A 19,569-nucleotide genomic window follows, 5' to 3' on the forward strand; every position below is an offset into this window, starting at 1 on the left:
GATTATTATTACTACCAATGCCAGAAATGTACATGATATAAAATATCATTGCACAATATTAATATGTCAAGTTTTTCATCTAAGCGCTCTCTCTCTCTCTCTCTCTCTCTCTCTATATATATATATATATATATATATATACACACACACACACACACATATATATAGGTACCAAGGATTGAACTCAGGGGCACTTAACCACTGAGCTACATCCCCAGCCCTTTTTATATTTTATTTTACCACAGGGTCTCACTGAGTTGCTTAGGGCCTCCCTAATTTGCTGAGGCTGGCTTTGAACTCGTGATAGCGATCCTCCTGCCTCAACCTCCCAAGCCTCTGGGATTACAGGCATGCGCCACCATGCCCAACACTTTTTTTTATATTTTGACATGCATTCCAATATGGTAGTTTTCATATCTATTCATGAGGCAAAAAACATGGAAATCATGATGCTCTTAGCCAAATACCATTAAGTACTGATCAACTTGTAACCATTATATTATTAATTCAGAAAATATTTGAGCACTCCTTGTGTTCTAGGAAATATTTAGGGTAATAGGATTACAAAAAAACTATATTTGGAATCTACTGGTTTAACTAATAAGGAAAATTCCTCTAATAGAAATACTTATAGTGATCTATATTACTCTTATAGAGAGATCTATATTCTCATTTAGTCTTTTTAAAACCAGATAAAGTAGTCATAGGAGATATAATTATGTACACTTAATAGACAAAAAACCCAAGGCACTAAAAGAAGAAAAACAACTTAGGTCAAGATTTAGCAGCTGTTGAGTGTCAGATTTCAAGTGTGAATCCCAATTATTCCTAAACCAGTAATTCTCAAACTTTAGTTTGTATCCTCTGGAAGTGGGTTTTTAAAACACAAATTGCTGGGACCTCCCCAGACATTTTCTTTATTGGTAGGTATGGGGTAGGTCTAAGGAATTTGCATTTCTAACAAATTCCAAAGAATTGGTCCTGGGACTACAAGAACCACTGCTAAGCAATGCTTCCTTTGTTAAACCTACTTACAATTACATTAACCTAGCAGCAAATCAGTTTTGCATATAAAAACATTTTATTTCATATAATTTAACATACACTGAATTCATGGGAATGTAACTTGAAGATACCCAATTCAAGTTTTTTTCCTGAATTTCATTAAGTGGCAATATGCCATTCAGCAAGTGTCTCAATTCTCCATTGCTCAGTTTTTAAATGACTCTTACATTGAGAGGTCTCCAAGATCCCTTTCTATTTGTTCTTCATTGCATAAAAGCTGTTTTAAACTTTCTTCACAATTAAGTATAATATTCTAATTACGTGTATCAAAAAAATTTCCAACTTGACGGCTCAGCTCTAAAATATTGATGATCTAGCAAAAAATTTAATGTTTAACAATGACACACTTTCCCAGAGATTTAGGAAGGAAATGTTACTCTGTTAGTGTATTTTTAAATAGTGTTAGTGTAATTAGATGTCAGTTTTTAATCCTTAAAAGGTCTATAAAATCTAGAAATACATGTTACTGAAGGTGGTCCAAGAAGGTCTCAGAGAGGGGATCTCAATTCAGGACGGCAGGGTCCTTGACATATATGACAAAAAAGAATTCCAGCACACTTCAGCTATTGAGTCACAGAAATTTATTTAGGAAAGCAAGGAATACATTTTTCACCAGCAAGAGAGACTTTGGGGGTTCTTGGTCTCCTTTTTTAAAGGAAATTTGGTGAGGGACGGCCATGGGAAGGTATGAGGGAATGCCATCAGTCTGGTGGTGATCACAAGACAGTTTATGGTGGTCTGGCTATTCTCAAGTTCCTTAAGTTGAGGTCTTCTCCATTACCTGATCAATAGATAATGGTGGGATAGGACCCATTATTATAGGTTGCATATCTTCCTTTCTCTGTTCTAAAAATACATGTAATAGTGGACTAATTAATAGGGCACAGGACAATTTTAAAGAGTGAGTGAATTTCCAGTAACTTTAAGATTGTCAATGAAGACTTGTAGATTTTCCAGAAAACATAAGTGATAGGCTAGGAAAAAAGAACTGACTCGGGGAGTGAAAGTATGAGGAACTTTAGCCCAAGGCTTTTAAAGTTTAGTTTTCCTGTCCTTGCATGTTTCTTTTCTACTTTTTATATTTCTTCTGGCTACCTCATAAAAGGTTGGCCACACACTGGCCCTTGTAGTTTGGGTATTAAAAAGCAATTTCACCTATGAGCTTTCAAGGGCAACTACTTTTTGGGTTTCAGGCTTACAAATAAAGATAACATTTAACATTCAAGAACACATCCCTGGTGGTTTTAAACAAGATTGCAGGGAGATATAAATGAATGATTTGGACTTGCTACCTTGGAAGGTTTATAATCTGATGGAAAAGTGGCTATATGGGTACAAGAATGCATGCAACTGAGAGGGCAGGGACACTCAAGTATGTCTGGTTCATCAGAGTGTCCACAGGGTCTGATACCTCCGAGGCTCAGTGGAGGAAAGGAGCCCAATTACACATAGCAGCCAAGAAAGTCAGAGAAGCTCTCACACAGGGGAGAACAAGGAGGCACCTGAAAATAGGGCTACCTAACAAATGACCATCAGATTGGCACACCAGAGTCCAGAATTGGGCAGGACATCAGCTTCCTTCCTCATCCTGGGCAAACTACTTCCTTTTTCTGGCCCTCCAGCTTTTCATGTGTAAAGTAGTAGAACTTGAGCAATATAATCTCTGATCCCCTTATGTAACTAAATCCAGTTAAACTGGGCGGAGGGGTGGGGGTGGGGAGGTACTTAACGCTCAAATTTGCACTATAGTTGAATTCTCCCTTAGGCAAATAGACAAATATCATCAACAGGAGACCAAAGAAAATCAAGAGAATATTAAAAGAAGTGAGAACTGGAAAAAGGAAGAAAGAGGAGTTTTCAAACAGAGTGCTGAAGTTTTTCGGAGGGGAAAAAGTTTATAGCTGATAAACAGGCAACTAGACCTCAGAGAGAGGGAAAGTAAGCAAAAGAGAACTCCACTCCTCCCAGCTCTTCTCTCTGGGCCTCCTTCTCACCTTCTGTCTCCCCGCCCAGACTAGGTCCTATTTAAGTCACCGATTGTGCAAAAAATTGAAACGTCCGTCAGCATTTGTTTTTCTGGTTTGGCGTCCGGCCGCAGCCAGGTGAGGACCTGCGCCTTCGGCGAAACCCACCTGAGAAAGGTGGCCCCGCCCACCCGGGTGTCCCGCGCCGATCCCCCACCGTGCCGTAACCCCGCCCCCCGCCGGCCCGCGGTTTCCGGGCTTCTGGCTATTTTAAAGCGCGAGCCACCCGGGTCGCCTGATTCCAAGTCCGCCACGCTTGGGCTCTTCTCTTCTTTGCCTCTTGTCCGGGCCCCTCCAGCATGGGTCCCTGGCCCCACTCGTTGCTCGCCGGCCTCCTGCTGCTCCTCTGCGGTGTCTGGACCGTGCGCTGCGACACACCTGCTAACTGCACCTACCCTGATCTGCTGGGCACCTGGGTCTTCCAGGTGGGCCCAGTCGGTTCCCAGCGGGACATCAACTGCTCGGTTATGGGTAAGCCGCCGGCGCCCTCAGACGCTCGCTTTGCCGCGCCGACCCGGGACTCCTCGCAGTCGCCCGTTTCTGCGCCCAAAGGCCACACGGCGGCCAGCGCTCCTGAGTGGCTGGAACATCCTGGCTGGACTCTGGGTCCTTTGGGGTAACTCTCTTGGCCACCGCTGCGAAGTTAAATTTGAACTGCTGAGAACTTCTAACTGCACACTCTTCAGGACCTCAACTCTCCCCCTCCCCCCCCCCCCGAACTTTTTCTTCCTCTTAATATTTGTATTTATCTGGTTGCTTTGGTTTAGAATAGAGTTCACAACTGCAGTCTTTTGTTTCCCCCTTCTAATCTGCCAGTTTTTTCAAAATCCTATTGGTGAAAAAAAAATATATATGAGCTCAAGGACTCTTGAGGATATGAAAATATATATATATATTTTTTTTCTGTGAGGTTATGGGAAAGGACTCTTATGTCCAGCCATTTCGATTTGGCATGTGGTAATGCTTCTTGTCCTTCAGTATTTCTAGCACCATTCTTTGTTTCATGTACTTCAAGGAGGTATAGAGAAGCTCATTTCTTCTTTAATACTTTCCCTGATAATTATTTGGAAATGCCCTGAGCCAAGTACAGTGCCTGGCAGTTGGAACAATAAATATCCAGTGTGTGAATACACTGGGGTATTACATATGCTTCAGTTACTTGGCTAACCTTAAAAAAGAAGCCAGTAGAGAAAAGAGGAAAAACAAAACCCCCAGACAACAGGCTGCTGGTCTGCTGAAAGTCTTGCTCCCTGTGACTTGCAGAGTGAGTGGAGCTCTCAGCTGTAGTTTCCCCATTAGCAGAAGGAAGTCTGTCAAGTAATCTGATACTGTCAAGTAATATTTCTTTAAAAAGAAATATTTAAGGCTGGGGATGTGGCTCAAGCAGTAATGTGCTCGCCTGGCATGTGTTGGGCGCTGGGTTCCATCCTCAGCACCACATAAAAATAAATATGTTGTGTCCACCGAAAACTGAAAAATGAATATTAAAAAATTCTCTCTCTCTCTTCTCTCTTCTCTTCTCTTCTCTTCTCTTCTCTCTCTCGCTCTCTCTCTCTCTCTCTCTCTCTCTCTCTCTCTTTAAAAAGAAAAGAAAAGAAAAGAAGTGTTTAACTCCAGTTGACTATATGGCTTTTCCTAATCTTGGACACTGTGTACCATTGTTTCTTTTTATAAATTGAGCTTGGGGATGATGGCAGAAGGGAGATCAGGATTTACACTTCCCTGTCACATGCAGTCTCCCACTCAGAGTATTAATCTGAAGACTCCCTGAAGTGTGGGAATGTCCAGATGGACACAACTGAACTCTTTTCAGGCAGCCTCACAGTAAACCTACCTTTGACTTTAATCCAGTAATTAAAGACACTCCTAATTTAGAAGGATTCAGGTTCTGAGGTTCTCATTTCTAGAGCCACTGAGTAAAAAAGATACCCCATTTCTTCTTTGAATAGACCATTTTCTGTTTTTTCTTGGGCTTAGCACATTATCCTTTTTCATTATTTGATGGTTGGTCTTTTTATCTCCTTGTACCTTTTATTAAATTTTTCTTTGCCTTGATTTTTGGATGGGGGGATTGAATTTAGGGATGCTTTTCCATGAAAGGAAAGCAGCTTAATTAAATAGTAGAGATATTTTTAATCCTGTGAAGTTCAAATAACTTTCCTTTGTTGTACATTTTCTTTTCTCTAGGACCACCAGAAAAAAAAGTAGTGGTGCACCTTAAGAAATTGGATACAGCATATGATGACTTTGGCAATTCTGGACATTTCACCATCATTTACAACCAAGGCTTCGAGATTGTGCTGAATGACTACAAGTGGTTTGCCTTCTTTAAGGTTAGTTTCTACTGCTTTGAGATATAAAACCTCTTCTGATTAGGATACCCTGGAATTTTAGTTTTAGGTTAACAGGATAACCAGTATTGATACACATTTTCCAAGAGAAGTTAGCATAATTTTGCAACTTTAAACTTGTGGCTTCAGTAGGATTAAACAATACTTGATCTATATTGAATGTGTATAAAGTATTTACATTTGCATTTTGGTCAGTAGGACATGATTCTCAGCTTACTTTCTTTATTGCTAAACCTTTATTTCTTAGTGTTGCCTTGTTGGCTTTATACTGAATTGGTAGGAAACATAAGGCTATTATAAATTTCATCTTCGTGGTGTTTAGGCTGTTTTTCTTATCATTGCTTATTGACTCTGAGAAATTGACCTAAATGACATATCGAATTAATATAATGTAGTATGTGTTAATATGAATTTTTTTTTTTTTTTTTTTAATACTAAGACAAAGAAACAGCATAGGAGTTACTCTGCTCATTAGGCTGATGAAAGTAAAAGGTAGACCATCCAGTCCAGGTTGTTTTTTTCTCTTCTCTCACTAGAGAAGAACAGTTATTGCTCATTCAAACACACTGTTTCCAGTTGCATGCACACTTTGGGTTAAAATAATTTAGTACAGATTTATGGCCCATCCCATATGTTGTTCTGAAAAAGTTGGAACTTTTCCTGTAAGCTGAGTATTAAATGGTTCAAGTAAATTGAAGCTAGCTGAAACTAGCTGTTTCTCATTATACATGGAGTCTAAATACAGATTTTTCTTGGGATAAGTATACAGCCTTTGGAGCATTTGGCAAATGTTGACCCTTTATAGGAACCTGTGGGAAAGTGGGGAATGAGTTTGTTACAAATGACAAAAGACGAAACAGTAGCAGAGGCCTAACCTTTAAATTTGTTGTGATTTCTCCTAGGAGTTGTGACTTACTACTAAGATATAGTGTTCTATCTAAACCATGCTTATTTCTTTTAAAAAATAACTTCCAAAAATTGTTAAATAAGGGCCCCTCTTTAGTATGAAAAATAAATAAAATGAAAAGGAGATAGAGAAGAAAAAGTTATTTCTTTCCAAATGGATTGGCTGATCTGATACTTAGTGGTGGGAATCGGGCTGTGCCTGTCGGCTATTGTTGGCCAGCAGTCTGTTGGATTAATTGAAGCCCATGCTTGACCAGTTGCTAACTATTTTTAATATCATCCCTAAGTGCTATGAATTTTTTTTTAAACCCATAACTATGTGAATTTTTAAAATGCTGCCATATTATGGTAGATGTATTCAATCAATTTATTTCTTGGTCTGCGTATTGATGAGCCTAGGGCTTTTTAGACCTCTTACTCTGTCACATTTCTTCAAAGGTTCTTTGCCTCCAGATCAAAGTACCTACAGAATTGGTGCACAAAAATTAATTAATTAATTAATTACAAAATGGATAAAGTGGGACCTGATTAAAAACTAAGTTGAGTAAATTATTCAGTGTGAGGTGGGAAGTAGGATATAGATGAGTAAAGAGTTTACCCATTTGGCTTAGAAAACTTCTCATTCTTCAGTCCTGTAGAATTGGAGAAGCTGGTGGGGAAATTTCTAAAATCACCATTTAATTACCAAAAACATAATAATCAGAAAGGTAGCAGAATACAACAGTTACTAATAGGGCATTATGTAAAAATGTGGATGTGTAACCGATGTGATTCTGCAATCTGTATTTGGGGTAAAATTGGGAGTTCATAACCAACTTGAATCTAATGTATGAAATATGATATGTGAAGAGCTTTATAATGTTTTGAACAACCAATAAAAAAAAATTAAAAAAAAAAAAAAAAAAATAATAATCAGAAATAGACAAGGGCAATTTCCCTCAGTATTTTTTCATCAGAAACAGAGGGACTGACTACCTGATGGCTGAATGAGGAATTGGAACACTTTTTGAATCAGTGTAAGCAGATGTGGTGTTTTGCCAGAGCCTCATTAGGTCAAAAGAGAACCAGTTTTTAAAGCTAAATACAGTTAAAGTATTCTCAACCATAAGTGGGAAAGAGTCAATGTATGGGCAGATAATTAGTCAATGATTAGACAGCTACAGTGGAACCTTGCCTGAACATATGCTTTAGGATGGTGTTCAACAAAAGCCTATTCTCTTCTTAGAAGTAACAACAGAAGGGGAGCTCCCCTATCCAGCTGATTTTGCTGTATAGAGTTTAAAGTGCCCATTTGACAGAATCATTATCAGGGCTACGTTTTATTTTCCTGCAGAAAAATCAACTACTCTAACCAGTCAGTTGTTGGGCCTTGTGACAACAATCATAATTTCAATTAGCAGAGTAGACTATACATAAGATTGTTGTTTTAAAACCTATCTTAACCTAATCAAGTAGTTCTAGGCAAACATATTTTTGCAAAATAATACAACCCCATGTTATTTTAGTAAATACAACTGCAAGTATGATGGGAAACAGTTAAAAATTTAAGAAATTACAAGATCAAGTTACTTCAGATAATAGGAAAATCAAGCACTTTTGGTGAGATTTGTTAATTTAAATCTTGCTGGATTTTACCAAGCCTCGGGGTATTTCCTACAATGTGCTGGCAAACCAGAGTGGGAGGGATGTGTAATTCAAGAAAAACAAGCCTATTTAATATGTAAGTTGGATCTTTCCTACAGGCTTATAAAATATCTCTTGAAATTAATTTATTTTTTGTGGTACTAGGGCTTGAACACAGGGATGTGTACATGCCAGGCAAATATACTACTACTGAGCTATACCCCCAGCTAAAACTAATTTTTTAAAATGAGGAATCATTAAAAGTTAAATTGTATTTGCTATTTGATTTTAAGTGTCTTATGTAAACTATAGCATCTTTTCAACCCAAGACGTTGGATATATCTGACAAATTTTTACCATGTACACCTGCCATGTTACTCTATACATTATTATTCTACAAATCAAGTGGATTTCCAGATCTCTCCGCTCATACCAGACTATGTCCCTTTGCCTTCTTTAGGTGTGCTTTCCTCCGATTGCTTCTAAGTGTCATTTCTGGCAGATTTTGAGGAGTAAGTGACACATGCAGGGCATTCTGTTAGGCTCCTGCTGCATCATCTGCTCCCTTAGGTATCCTGAAGCATAGTAGTAGACACATTGTCCTCCCCATTCTCTGCATTCTAGCGGGGAAGTGATTAGATGCCACCCTTATTTCTAGGAACTTTCTTTATTCAAGTTTTCTGTATTCAAATCTCATCTGGAAGATGAGCATTTTTCATGGTATGAGATTCCTAAATCTTTCTTACTTGATTTTAATTGCTTGAAAATTTGATGGATTTGGGATGATCTATCTTTTTTTCTTTGCACATGACTTCAAGATAGATGCAAGCTCAGAAGGAAATAAATCTTGATGTTGAACAGTTTTGCACAGTTCAAGTTGAACAGGAAATACTAGGTATATATTTTTAAACCATCTTTTTATTTCCAGGCATTCCATTATCTGAACATTTTATGGGGGTTACAAATTCTAAATTTAGGATCTATCTAGGCATTTTCCTAAGCACTGAAACAATAGGGATTAATTGGGTCTGTGTCAAAATGGAAAATTCTTAGAGGCATTTTTTTAAAACACTGCTTGCCTAAACAGATGACAGTACTCTGCAAGTCAGTTTTTAAGACTATCAGATTTTAATAGCTTTAGCCATTTGGTTGTACTTGTTGTTCTCTGGTAGATTTGAACCTATTTAAAATATCTGCATATTACATATAGCCAAGCTCCAATATAATATCACAGTGCAACAACAACAACAATAACAACAACAACAACAAATAAACAAGCAGAATATAAAAATGCCTAATTTTGCCTGACTTTATGTGATAGGTGGATAAGTGACTTTTTCCTTTGTTCTAAGCTATTATATACTTTATATATTTTTTTTTGACCAGCATATATAAAGTTGCTGGGTACAACATCCAAACTCTCTACCAAATTGCCCAGAGGAAGAAAGTCATGGGAAACAAACTGATCGTCGAAGAATGCCCTCAAGTTGAATAGGCTTTCTAACCTTTTACTATTTCTCATTGCACTTTCTCTGAGGCAGGAAAAGAAACTGGAAAACAGAGCTGTAGAGAAGGAACTCAGATTTTATTTTGAAGATTAAGCTACTCTAAATTCAAAGAAAATTCACAGGAGGGAAATGAGATTCATAATGACTAAAATTGTTATTTGGTAATAGTCAAACTAATTTTACTGATTTCTAATTGAGCTCTTGTTGGGGACCTTCCAATCTTAATAGAAGCATAAGCTAAAACAAAAACCAAAACACTGCCATAGTTGTTTCCAGAGCAAATGGCTTTCAAAACAAGAATGTTGAATGATTTTATCAGAAGATTTAAGTGCCCACTTTGTGCACTGGTGATCTTGTCAATCATGTTTCCACAATAAAGGACTAGGGAATTATGAACCATTTTTTTCAGACTGCTCTCTGGGTTCATTTTTAAGATACAATGATCTCAGAAGAGTTATTTTTGAGGTAGGTGTACTTTTAAAATTATAGATTCAGTATATCAAGCTCAGGATTTTATTTATTTTTTAACACTTTGGGTTTACTATGAAGAATGTTTCAATTGAGGGAAAATGTCAGAAATTTAGCACTTAATGCATGCCTATTTTATGTTAACTTTCTTGATGATGCTTTAATTTCAACATGACTCAGTTTGCCACTGTAAACTCTTTATAGGATGTGACTGATTTAATCAGTCAGTTGTTCATGCATCTGGGAACTGTGGGGATATATGATTTGCCACATCTGAGGAACAAACTGGGTGAGCTCTACTGAAATATTTTTAACTTTGTTATTAAAAGCCAGCTTCCCCTCTTCCCTGGTGGCTTATGCAAATAAATGTCTATTTATTCATCAGAGAGAGTCAGTCTGGAGAGATTATGGTTTTCTTATGGATTTCTTGCTTGAGCCTGCTTATCTTATACTTCAAACTTGCCTGCACTTTCTTATGTGTTATTTTTCATTCTCATGTGTTCTGTTTGCACACCTCAAATTCCAGAATGATACTTGTAACTTAAGTAGATAGGAATTTAAAAAGATAGAGATCCTGTTAAAGAAAAGGTTGGCTAAAGTTCACTTCACATTTTAAAAGTAGTTATGCTGCTGCCTCAGGTTGCTTATTCTTTTCTTGAAAGACTCCCTCAAGGGAGAACCAAGTGAGGCCACATGAGTGTAGAAGGTGATTCAGAGAAATTGACATTCCTGTGAGATATCACTCATCTTTTAAAAACTGGTTTGTACTAAGAAATTAACAATATTGACTAGGAAGAGGAGGAGAAGAAGAACTTTTTCACTCTTTCAGTTCTCCCATTTGCAGAGCAGAGATTTAAATCATTGCCCACACTAGTGCCATAAATTTAGATGTCTAAAATTTTGATTAGAATTTGATTGATGGTTAAAGTTGATAGGGACTTACCCTTCCTTATGTTTAAAAGTAATACTCTTTCCCCTTTTCCTTGGCTCTTAAGTACTAAGAGTGAGATAGAAAAAAAAGAGGGAACTGGGGATAAGTATTGAAAGTTTCATAGCTTCATCTCATATTACTGTTTTCACTTTATAATGGACCATCTGTGGCACACACATCTACTAGGTAGGGATTGCTCCTCAATTATGTCATTTCATCTTGTCAGGTTTTAAAGCTTGTTTCAGGCAGTGGTTATTGACAGATCAAAGTGAGCAGAGAGCCGAAACTAATAAGCTGTTTCTTAATTTTTTTCTGGCACCTGAGTTAGATTAGAACTATTAGTTTTCTTTATTTGAGAACTTCTCAGAATTTTAATATATATCTAAGTGATAGTTGAGGAGGAAAATAAAATAGGAAACTTTTCCCAAATAGGTTTACTGCCCCCCCCCCCCGAAAAAATGAAAACAAGGTACGCTCAAAATATAGTTTATGAAATGCTGTCTTAAACCTCTTCACTCTTAGTTAGGGAGACACATCTGCCAGTAGAAAAGATGAACCTTCGCATTTTGTTCTGAATATGGGATAAAGATCCTAGGACCTAGACATGGATCTAAGCAGCACTAAGCCTACATTTAGCATTTGTAAGAGATATGTGTTGTGTGTCTAAGTTATCAGAACTTAGCCTGTTTCTTAGGTATACTTCAAAATTATGTTGTTTTTGAAGTGGCAGTTACTTTCAGATACATGTGCTTCTTAAGCATGTTGGCTGCATGCATAATAGATTTTGCTTAAGCACTGAGCTTGAGAATGGCAGCTTTAAATGTCTTAAAGAGCATTAAAAAATAACAAGGATCTCTATTAGTTTTGTTTTATTTAACTTAACAGAAATTAATGTAATTAAGTATTATTAAGAGACAGTGTGATTCCTGTTGGCTTGTAACCCTAGTTTTTATTGTTTTATAGTTATTAAATAGAGCCTCTCTGTGGGGCTCTTTTAAAACCACAGCCAAGAACAGACTTTGGGTCTAAAAGGCAGAGCAGCATGCAGCAGTGGACCTACCTCTGGCAGCTAGCAGAGGCCTGTGCAGCTACAGCCCCTTCTGGAGTCTTTATTGCATGTAAAATGCAGAGGAGTCCTGGTGACCTACCTCCAAGGCAGCTGCCCTCCTGAACATTTCCTGGGAAAGCAGTAATCATCATAATGGAATGTGAACAACCAGAACCTACACAGGAAAAGAAAGGTCTGGAAGAGATGGAAGTCTCAGGTGGCTTCACTGTTCAGTTTTTTAATAAAACAATATGGAACATGTTAATTTTTTTTTTTTCTGTTTGAATACTTTTCTGTTGAAATGATTTTTTTTTTTTTTTCCAAACTGGTCAGGATTTGAAATTTGTGTTTTGTTTCATTGACAGCACAGATTTTATTCACAATTCCGTTGCCTCTGCTGAGTGCCTTCTCGTCCTCTATTTAACCTGAGGAACGCAGAATCTATTGTAGGGAGAAAATAAGGTTTCAGGATCTCTTAAGATGCACAGATGTAGCTGGTTGTGATGGCCCATGCCTGTAGTCCCAGTGGCTCAGGAGGCCGAAGCAGGAGGATTGGGAGTTTAAAGCCAGCCTCAGCAATGGCAAGGCACTAAGCAACTCAGTGAGACCCTGTCTCTAAATGAAATACAAAGTAGGGCTGGAGATGTGGCTCAGTTGTCAATTTTCCATGAATTAAATCCTCAGTACCCGCCCCGCCACCCCACCCCCCCAACAAAAAAGATGCATAGATATAAGTTATTGAAGGGAAGGTAGTTTTTTGGAGGACATATTTAAAGGAGGAGAAAAAGAGATTGTCTCAGACAAGCCATGCTATTGAAGAATGTCCTGTAGACTGTATGTAGAACTGCAGTAAGTATCTCTGGCCAGAACTAAGAAAATGTGTTTAGTTAATAGCTTTTTTTTTTTTTTTTTTTTGCCTTTTCACACTTACTCCCTACCCGACCCTTTTTGATTAGATGCCTGCTTTGTACTAAGAACTTGACATAGTATAATTTTTTAAAAAAATATATAGATAGTACTAATTTTGTTTTACGGATAGGAAAAAGTAGTCATGTAGTACTTAAGCTCACACAGCTTCCAACTGTAAAATGCTAGAGCTAATCTTTCAAGCCTAAGGATACCCCTAGAACTAAAAATTAAAAGAAAAACCATTTCACAATAGAGTAAATAATACTTAGAGTCACATTTGGGTAGATTTTCTGATGGATTCCAGCATGTAAGCATCATGAATGTTAGTTGAATGGAGTAGAATAGCTGCATTGGCTTTTGTTGGAGTCTTTAAGAGCAATTCCCTTTGAGATTTAGCATTCCTTCCCATGAGCTGCTAGCTTTCTCGCCCAAGCTAGACTTAGGGACAAAATCTTAACCTTATTTTTCTTTTGTACCTTCAAAAGTTGAAAAGAGAGCTTTTAAACTTCAAATTAAATACAAATAAAATCCCTTGCCAAATAGACTTCTCTTAATTACACTATTGTTCATACTGATTGTTAACTTTTAGCTGTTTCCTGCTAAACAGTATACTCATTTCCTCCTCATTTGGTTTAGAGCCCATTTGATCTAAAATGTGGGGCTACACCTAAAATGTGGGGCTACACCTAATCTGTAGTATCTAGAAAGACTTTTCCCCTACATTTTGTCTTAGATAGATAAAAATCTCCCTAGATAGTAGTTTTTCAATAATGATGACAATTTTATACTGTTGGAGAGGAACTGGTCTGCTATAACAGTATAGCTAACTGTATCTATCAGACATTCTTTTCTATCCTGCCTTTGGACCTGATCAGTGCTTTATCACTGAGGACCTGATGCCACCTCCCCAGCTATCTCCATTAACAGGAGAAGCTCTGTTACCTTGGTCCCCATTGTACTTTGCAGATTTCTCTCATCTCATACCTATTATAGCAGAATATTTTGATAGAATGTCTTCATCGTCTTCTGGGCTGAAAGTCTGTATTTAACCTTCAATATTTTCAGCACCTAATGCACACAGAACTTCATAGATTCTTGAAAATAAACCACATTTCCTTTTTCTTTTTGCAGACTTTTTACGAGTAATACCAGCTTACAAAGAATCAGTTCTCTTGAATCCTAGAACATATTTGGGAATGGTGCTATAACTTTTTTAGTACTCTGCTCTAAAAAACATTTTCAGGTTGCCTACCTCCAAAGATCTAAAAGTTGTATATTTTCAATTTGATGTACATATTGTAGAATGTATTTAATGTGAAATTTTAAAAAATTATTAAATGTTTCTGTTTATTTCTCTGAGTAATTTAGCTTATAAATGGATTATGAAAAAGAAGAATTAGTGACAACAAATTTGTAGATATGTGTTACAATGTAATAATGCTTAGCTTTCTCTGTCATAATTGTCTGCTTTGTCTTCTGGTCTTAAAGTCCATTATGCAAGGATCAACTCTGTATTACTAACCATTTTATTCTCCATGTATAGTGCAATATGTGAAAATAACAGGCCTTCAATAAATTTAGAAAAAAAATTGAGCAATACATCCTGGTGTTATTTTTATTGATGTTTCTGAAAGTGTTACCTTTATGTCCTTAGAGACTCGGGTGGAACCTCAGGACATATTTGTTGAATGACTTAGTGGAAAAGAGATTAGACTTTTAAATTTTATTCTGTTTATTTATGATTTAATATTCCTGAGGCATAAGAGGGCACTATACATCTCCAAGTAAAAAACAGTAAAAGTTCTAACTTTCAGAACTAGGGAAAACTCAGTTGTCAAGAGAAAGTGAGTTTTCTGGCTGCAGTGGTTCCCTGAAGCCTATAGAAATGACAATTTGAATTAGCCTGGAAGGCTGCAGGTTCTTGTCACCTCTGTCAACTATGGTGAGGAGCAAGACCTAGGAAATACATTAGATGAACTCAAGATTTCTTCCAACTTCACAAGTTAGAAGTTTGTGAGCAAGTAAATGAGGGATGAACCCAGGGATTTGGGCTGCTTTGCTGAGTGGTAAGTGACTGTTTTAACTAATTCTGAAATAAGTATTTTGGCTTAAATGGAATATCTTCGCACTAGGAATAATCAAACTTAAGATCTTCATTCTCACGTATAAAGCCAACTATCAATTTCTTTTGGTAAAATGCTGGATATTATTTGGTTGCAGCTACTATAAGGATTTCCTGGCAGTTTTGTAATTCATTAAAATTCAACTTTTTAAATAAACAGTTCAGTCTTATTAGTAGGCAAAGCTAGTTCTCGGAACTGACTTAGGGAAGTTGGCTTCTTTCTGAGGAAAGATGGTGCTCTGGGAGGGGTTTGGCAAAAAAACAACTTGGTAAAATTCACTTTTTTTCTTGTTGCTGTCTAGCAGCTTTTGCTTGTTCTAAAGACCTGGTAGCCAATTAGACTGGTTAATTTGTACTTAGGTAGATATCTGCAGTAAACAAATGGTAAAAGATTGAGTAGACTTTTTTTTTGTTTTCAAATATTACTCAGATTTTGTATTTCCATATCTTTTATCATTAAATCATTGTACTTCATTAAAGGTGTTCTTTTTTGAAGTAGTAAATCACTGTGATGGATTACATGTATGGTCCAAACTTTTATGAGTTCCACAGTATTTATCAATATATTTAAAAATTGTACACATGAAATATTAACCAATGTTTTTTAAATAATAGGAAATATTAAATATTTAATGGTTATATTAAATATTTTATTTGTTAATGTCACAAAATTACCCTACTAAAAAAATTTCATGATGATACCATTTGAAAGCAATGTAAAATATGCTTCATTATGATTTTAATTTCCAAATCAATGTTAGAATCTACTACCAATAAATAGTTTCCATGACTAAATTTTCAGTGTTTGAACACAGTTTTCTAATGTATTTTAAAATCTTTTAAATAAGGGATTTAAAAAAAGAACAAAAGACATTTTTAAACCTTATTAAATCACGTCAAGTGAGTTCCCAAAGTAGTTGTGTCATTTTATATCCCCACCAATAGTATATAAGCAATTGTATTTTACTTGAGATAGAGTCTCACCAATTTTGCCCAGATTGGCCTCAAGGGATCCAGCTACCTGAGTAGCTAGAACTTAAGGCAACTCCATTCAGTTTTTTTTGACACCACCTTTTTAAAAATATGAAAGTGTCATGGCTTTTGAAGAGTTTTTAGGAGAGTCACTGGTTTGCACTAGCAATGGTAACAATTTAATAGACATTTTAACTGAAACATTTACTTTCTGGAAGAATGGCATTCCAAAGTGAATATCCTAGTCCTGGAGCCATTTCACACATCTACTTTCTAAACAAGACTAACAGAACATATTATACTTAGGGCAAGTGAACATTTATGTTTACATCATTAGTATTTGCAGATCCTGTTTTCTTTGCAAATATATTTTAAGCCACTTGTTCATTTTGTGAAGGTTAGCTTTATGAAATCAGATATTTATGTCAGTTAAAGCAGGAACAAAAAAGAATATGCCATGTCCCAACCATCTTGTAGGTACTTTATTTACTAGCACAATAATAACAGTGAAAGTGAACCTTGGATAGTGGAACTGACTGGGAGCATCAACCTTGATTTTTATATTAAATAATAGTGGAAGTCGTTTTTCAGCTTTTTATCAAAAATATAAATAAAAAATATAATACTTTTTCCCATTGTTCCAGTGGCCCTCATTTTACCTCCTTTTGGAAACCAATGCCTGATAGGATAGGCCCCACTGTCAACAGCTCAGTTTGTTGACAGTTGGGATATTTGAATGCCTAGAAATTATTTGACTGCATCAATGGTGTCTTAAACAGCTTTGTACCCCACATAGCAATAGATGGTAATATTTTTTATTGTTACTTGTTTGTGTTCTATGTAAACTCTTCAAATTTTAATATCTTTACCCTTCATAACAATCCAGTGAGTTAGTATCAGTTGCTGATATCATCCCCGTTTCAAATGAAGAGATTGAGGCTCACTAGTTTTAGCTTGTTCAAGGATACGTAAATAAGTGACAGAACTAGAATTTAAAGGGCAAAGTCTTTTTTACTAAATTGCCCCTGCCCCCTAGCCAGTGTGTTTCATAAAACAAATGTTTGAATATTTGCTAACTATCACTTTCGCCAGGAAAGTAGTGGAATGAGGTTTAAGTGATTTGTTTTTTACCCTCCTATGTGTCAAAAACAGTGGAGAAAGAGATCTAGAATAAATAAGTTACTTATTTGTGTGTGTGGTGGTGGTGGTGGGGTGTCCCAATACCATGTAGGTCTAATTGGATAGTTCATAAAAATAATTGGGAAATTTATAAAATGAGATTTCAAGAATGTTTGACAGCTTACTGGTAATTTTGAAGAAGCAAATGAATAGTTAATGAATCATAGTTATTTTCTAATCTTAAGTGCTTGGGAGCTTCATCACATTTTAGGAAATTATCTATTTGTTGTAGTAGGAATTGGCATAAATGAATGGAAACTTGAATTGTTTCATCTGTCCAAAGCATTCTTTAGAGACTGATGTTTATATAAATGAAAACTCTTTGGAAAAAAAAAAAAAATTGGCTGCATTTACAGCTGGATAGTGTGGCTAAAACTTCAACTTACAAATTCATGATCATGTCAAAAACCACATCAAATTTCACAGTAGCAGGAAAATGACAAATATCTTGGGAGCATTCAGATCAAGAAAGTAACAGGTACAGTGAACAGTGCTTCCAGTTCAAGGCTTCAGAACTGTGAAATGTCTCTTTTGTAGTAAGTTATATTGCCCTGAACAGGCCTGTCATGGCCTGTTACTGCAAACCTTCCCTACCTTTTATAGAATAACTTCACCTTCTAAAAAAATTACTTCAGTTTGTGAAAACTATAGAATAATATAAAATTAATTTTAAAGATAAAATAATTCCATCAATTTAATGTAACAGAAGTGACATACAAATGGATACCATTTTTAGTATATTTCAGGATTTTAGTTATAACAACAAACAAAGTTGTAGTATTTTAAAGGATTATTATTTATAAATAAAGCATGGGTCTAGATTAAGAACTATTTGCCTGATTTTGTTGATTTTGAGCAAAACCACAGATGTAAGGATGTATGGTCAGGAAGCTCAAAGGGAAATTTTGGAACAGATCAGGAGAGGAAAACTGGCAATTCTGAAGTCTTGTTATGAGTTATAATTTGGGTCTCTTATGATATGTTGGCATCACAACACCTAATTATAACTTCTTATCTGATTTCAGTTTCTTGTGTTAGTATTGAAATGGGAAGGGCATTTGTTCTTTCTCTTCTATTACTCACTTTGCTTATTCACTCATTCAAGAATTAATTTCTTCCAAGCTCTAGACAGTTTGCTAGGTATGGAATACATGAAAAATCCTGTTATCACAGTGCCTGTTTCTGTGTGGAAAGTACAACCTCATAGGCTGTTGTGAAAATTAAATGAGTTAAAAATACCACCTATGAGATGGAGTCTGTTATTATCAGCCCTGATCTTATAGATGAGGAAACTGAAAGTTCAGACAGGACAAGTCTAGTTTAGGATCACTTGCCCAGCAAGTGGCAGAACTAGATTGTATTGAAGTGATCCAAGCCTGGGCTGCTAGAAAGTTTAGGCAGCCTTTACAGGGCATTAGGCAAACATTTGAACCTGACTTGAGTCTATTTAATCTTCTGAAACTTTTTTTAAGAACAGGATATACTGAAAAGCAATGATCTTCATGACCTGGGAAACATATTTGAATCCTCTCATTTTGTATCTTTGCATGTCTATCTTTTCTTCATTAAAGGGATAATGCTTGTTATTCCAAGAGATTTTTGTGAGCCTCAAAGAATATAGGAAGAAGTCTCTTTGGGGTATAAGCTTTTGCTGCATAGTTTTTGGGTTTCTCCCCTCAGTGTCTTTAGTAATTGTCTCTCTAGCTTTTTGTGAGAAGACACAAGTGTACAAAGAAATAAAGCATTGTACTGGGAATACTGTCTGAGTAGAGTAATCTTTGGTTATAAATTCTAGTTCAACCACCTTTATAGATTTCATTTTTTCCAAGAACCTTTAACCCAAAAGCATAATATAAATATAATTTATAAATATAAAGCATAAGAAAATATAATCATAACCCCAAAGCAGCCATTAGCAATATATAAGCATGATGCTTTTCCAGTATATAGCAACAGACAGGTCTCTCCAGCCTGTTTGTTTACCTCCTTCCTATAGCACTCATGAATTACTTAAAATGATATGTAATATTTCTTTGAGTTGATACTGTGTACTTATTTTATATTTTCAAACTTTTTTGTGATTTTTTAAAATCTTGTTTCTGTTAACATTTCTGTTGTACTGCAATGAGTGGCTTCCTGTGTATAGTATTGTATGTGTGTGTGAGCGAAAGAAAGGGAAGGGGGGATGGTTTCTATAAGGAAAATCACAAGAATTCTTAAAACATTGTCAGATTTCTTTCTCAACAGAGGTGGGAGGGAGCAGTGTCTTAGCCTTTCCTCTCCTGTATTTCTAACATCCAGTAGAAGAAACAAGAATATGATCAGGAATCATTGCTAAAGAGAAACACACCATCAAACCCTAGAGGGTACAGGGTACATTGCATGAACCCGACAATATTAGGTTATTTTTGAGCTATGGAAATATAACTTTAGGACTGGAGAGTGTGGTTCAATATTAGAGTA

At 36.2% G+C, this 19,569-nt stretch overlaps 1 protein-coding gene and 1 long non-coding RNA gene across 3 annotated transcripts in view; one reads left to right on the forward strand and one right to left on the reverse strand.

Moving 5' to 3' along the window:
* Positions 1-1,629: 1,629 nt before the first annotated feature.
* Positions 1,630-3,265, reverse strand: LOC124089335 (uncharacterized). The gene is made up of 2 exons (XR_006850711.2): positions 3,060-3,265; positions 1,630-1,846 (listed from the first exon to the last, which is right to left on the reverse strand). It is a non-coding gene; the product is annotated as an uncharacterized LOC124089335 (long non-coding RNA).
* Positions 3,266-3,283: 18 nt separating this feature from the next.
* Positions 3,284-19,569, forward strand: part of Ctsc (cathepsin C) — a 43,708-nt gene continuing 27,422 nt past the window's right edge. Inside the window, exons 1-4 of one of the 2 annotated variants that reach the window (XM_046439344.2) lie at positions 3,284-3,560; positions 5,277-5,422; positions 10,150-10,234; positions 11,840-14,432. In XM_046439344.2, coding sequence (XP_046295300.1) covers positions 3,389-3,560; positions 5,277-5,422; positions 10,150-10,234; positions 11,840-11,850 — 414 coding nt within the window. In that variant the 5' untranslated portion in view covers positions 3,284-3,388 and the 3' untranslated portion in view covers positions 11,851-14,432. Of the gene's footprint in view, positions 3,561-5,276; positions 5,423-10,149; positions 10,235-11,839; positions 14,433-19,569 lie in introns of those variants that run through there. The other variant, XM_046439343.2, reaches the window with a different exon arrangement.

This window comes from Marmota monax, unplaced genomic scaffold, assembly GCF_021218885.2.
Source record: "Marmota monax isolate L192 unplaced genomic scaffold, Marmota_monax_Labrador192_F-V1.1 WCK01_AAM20220418_F8-fsc00096, whole genome shotgun sequence".
NCBI classification, from domain to species: Eukaryota; Metazoa; Chordata; class Mammalia; order Rodentia; family Sciuridae; genus Marmota; species Marmota monax.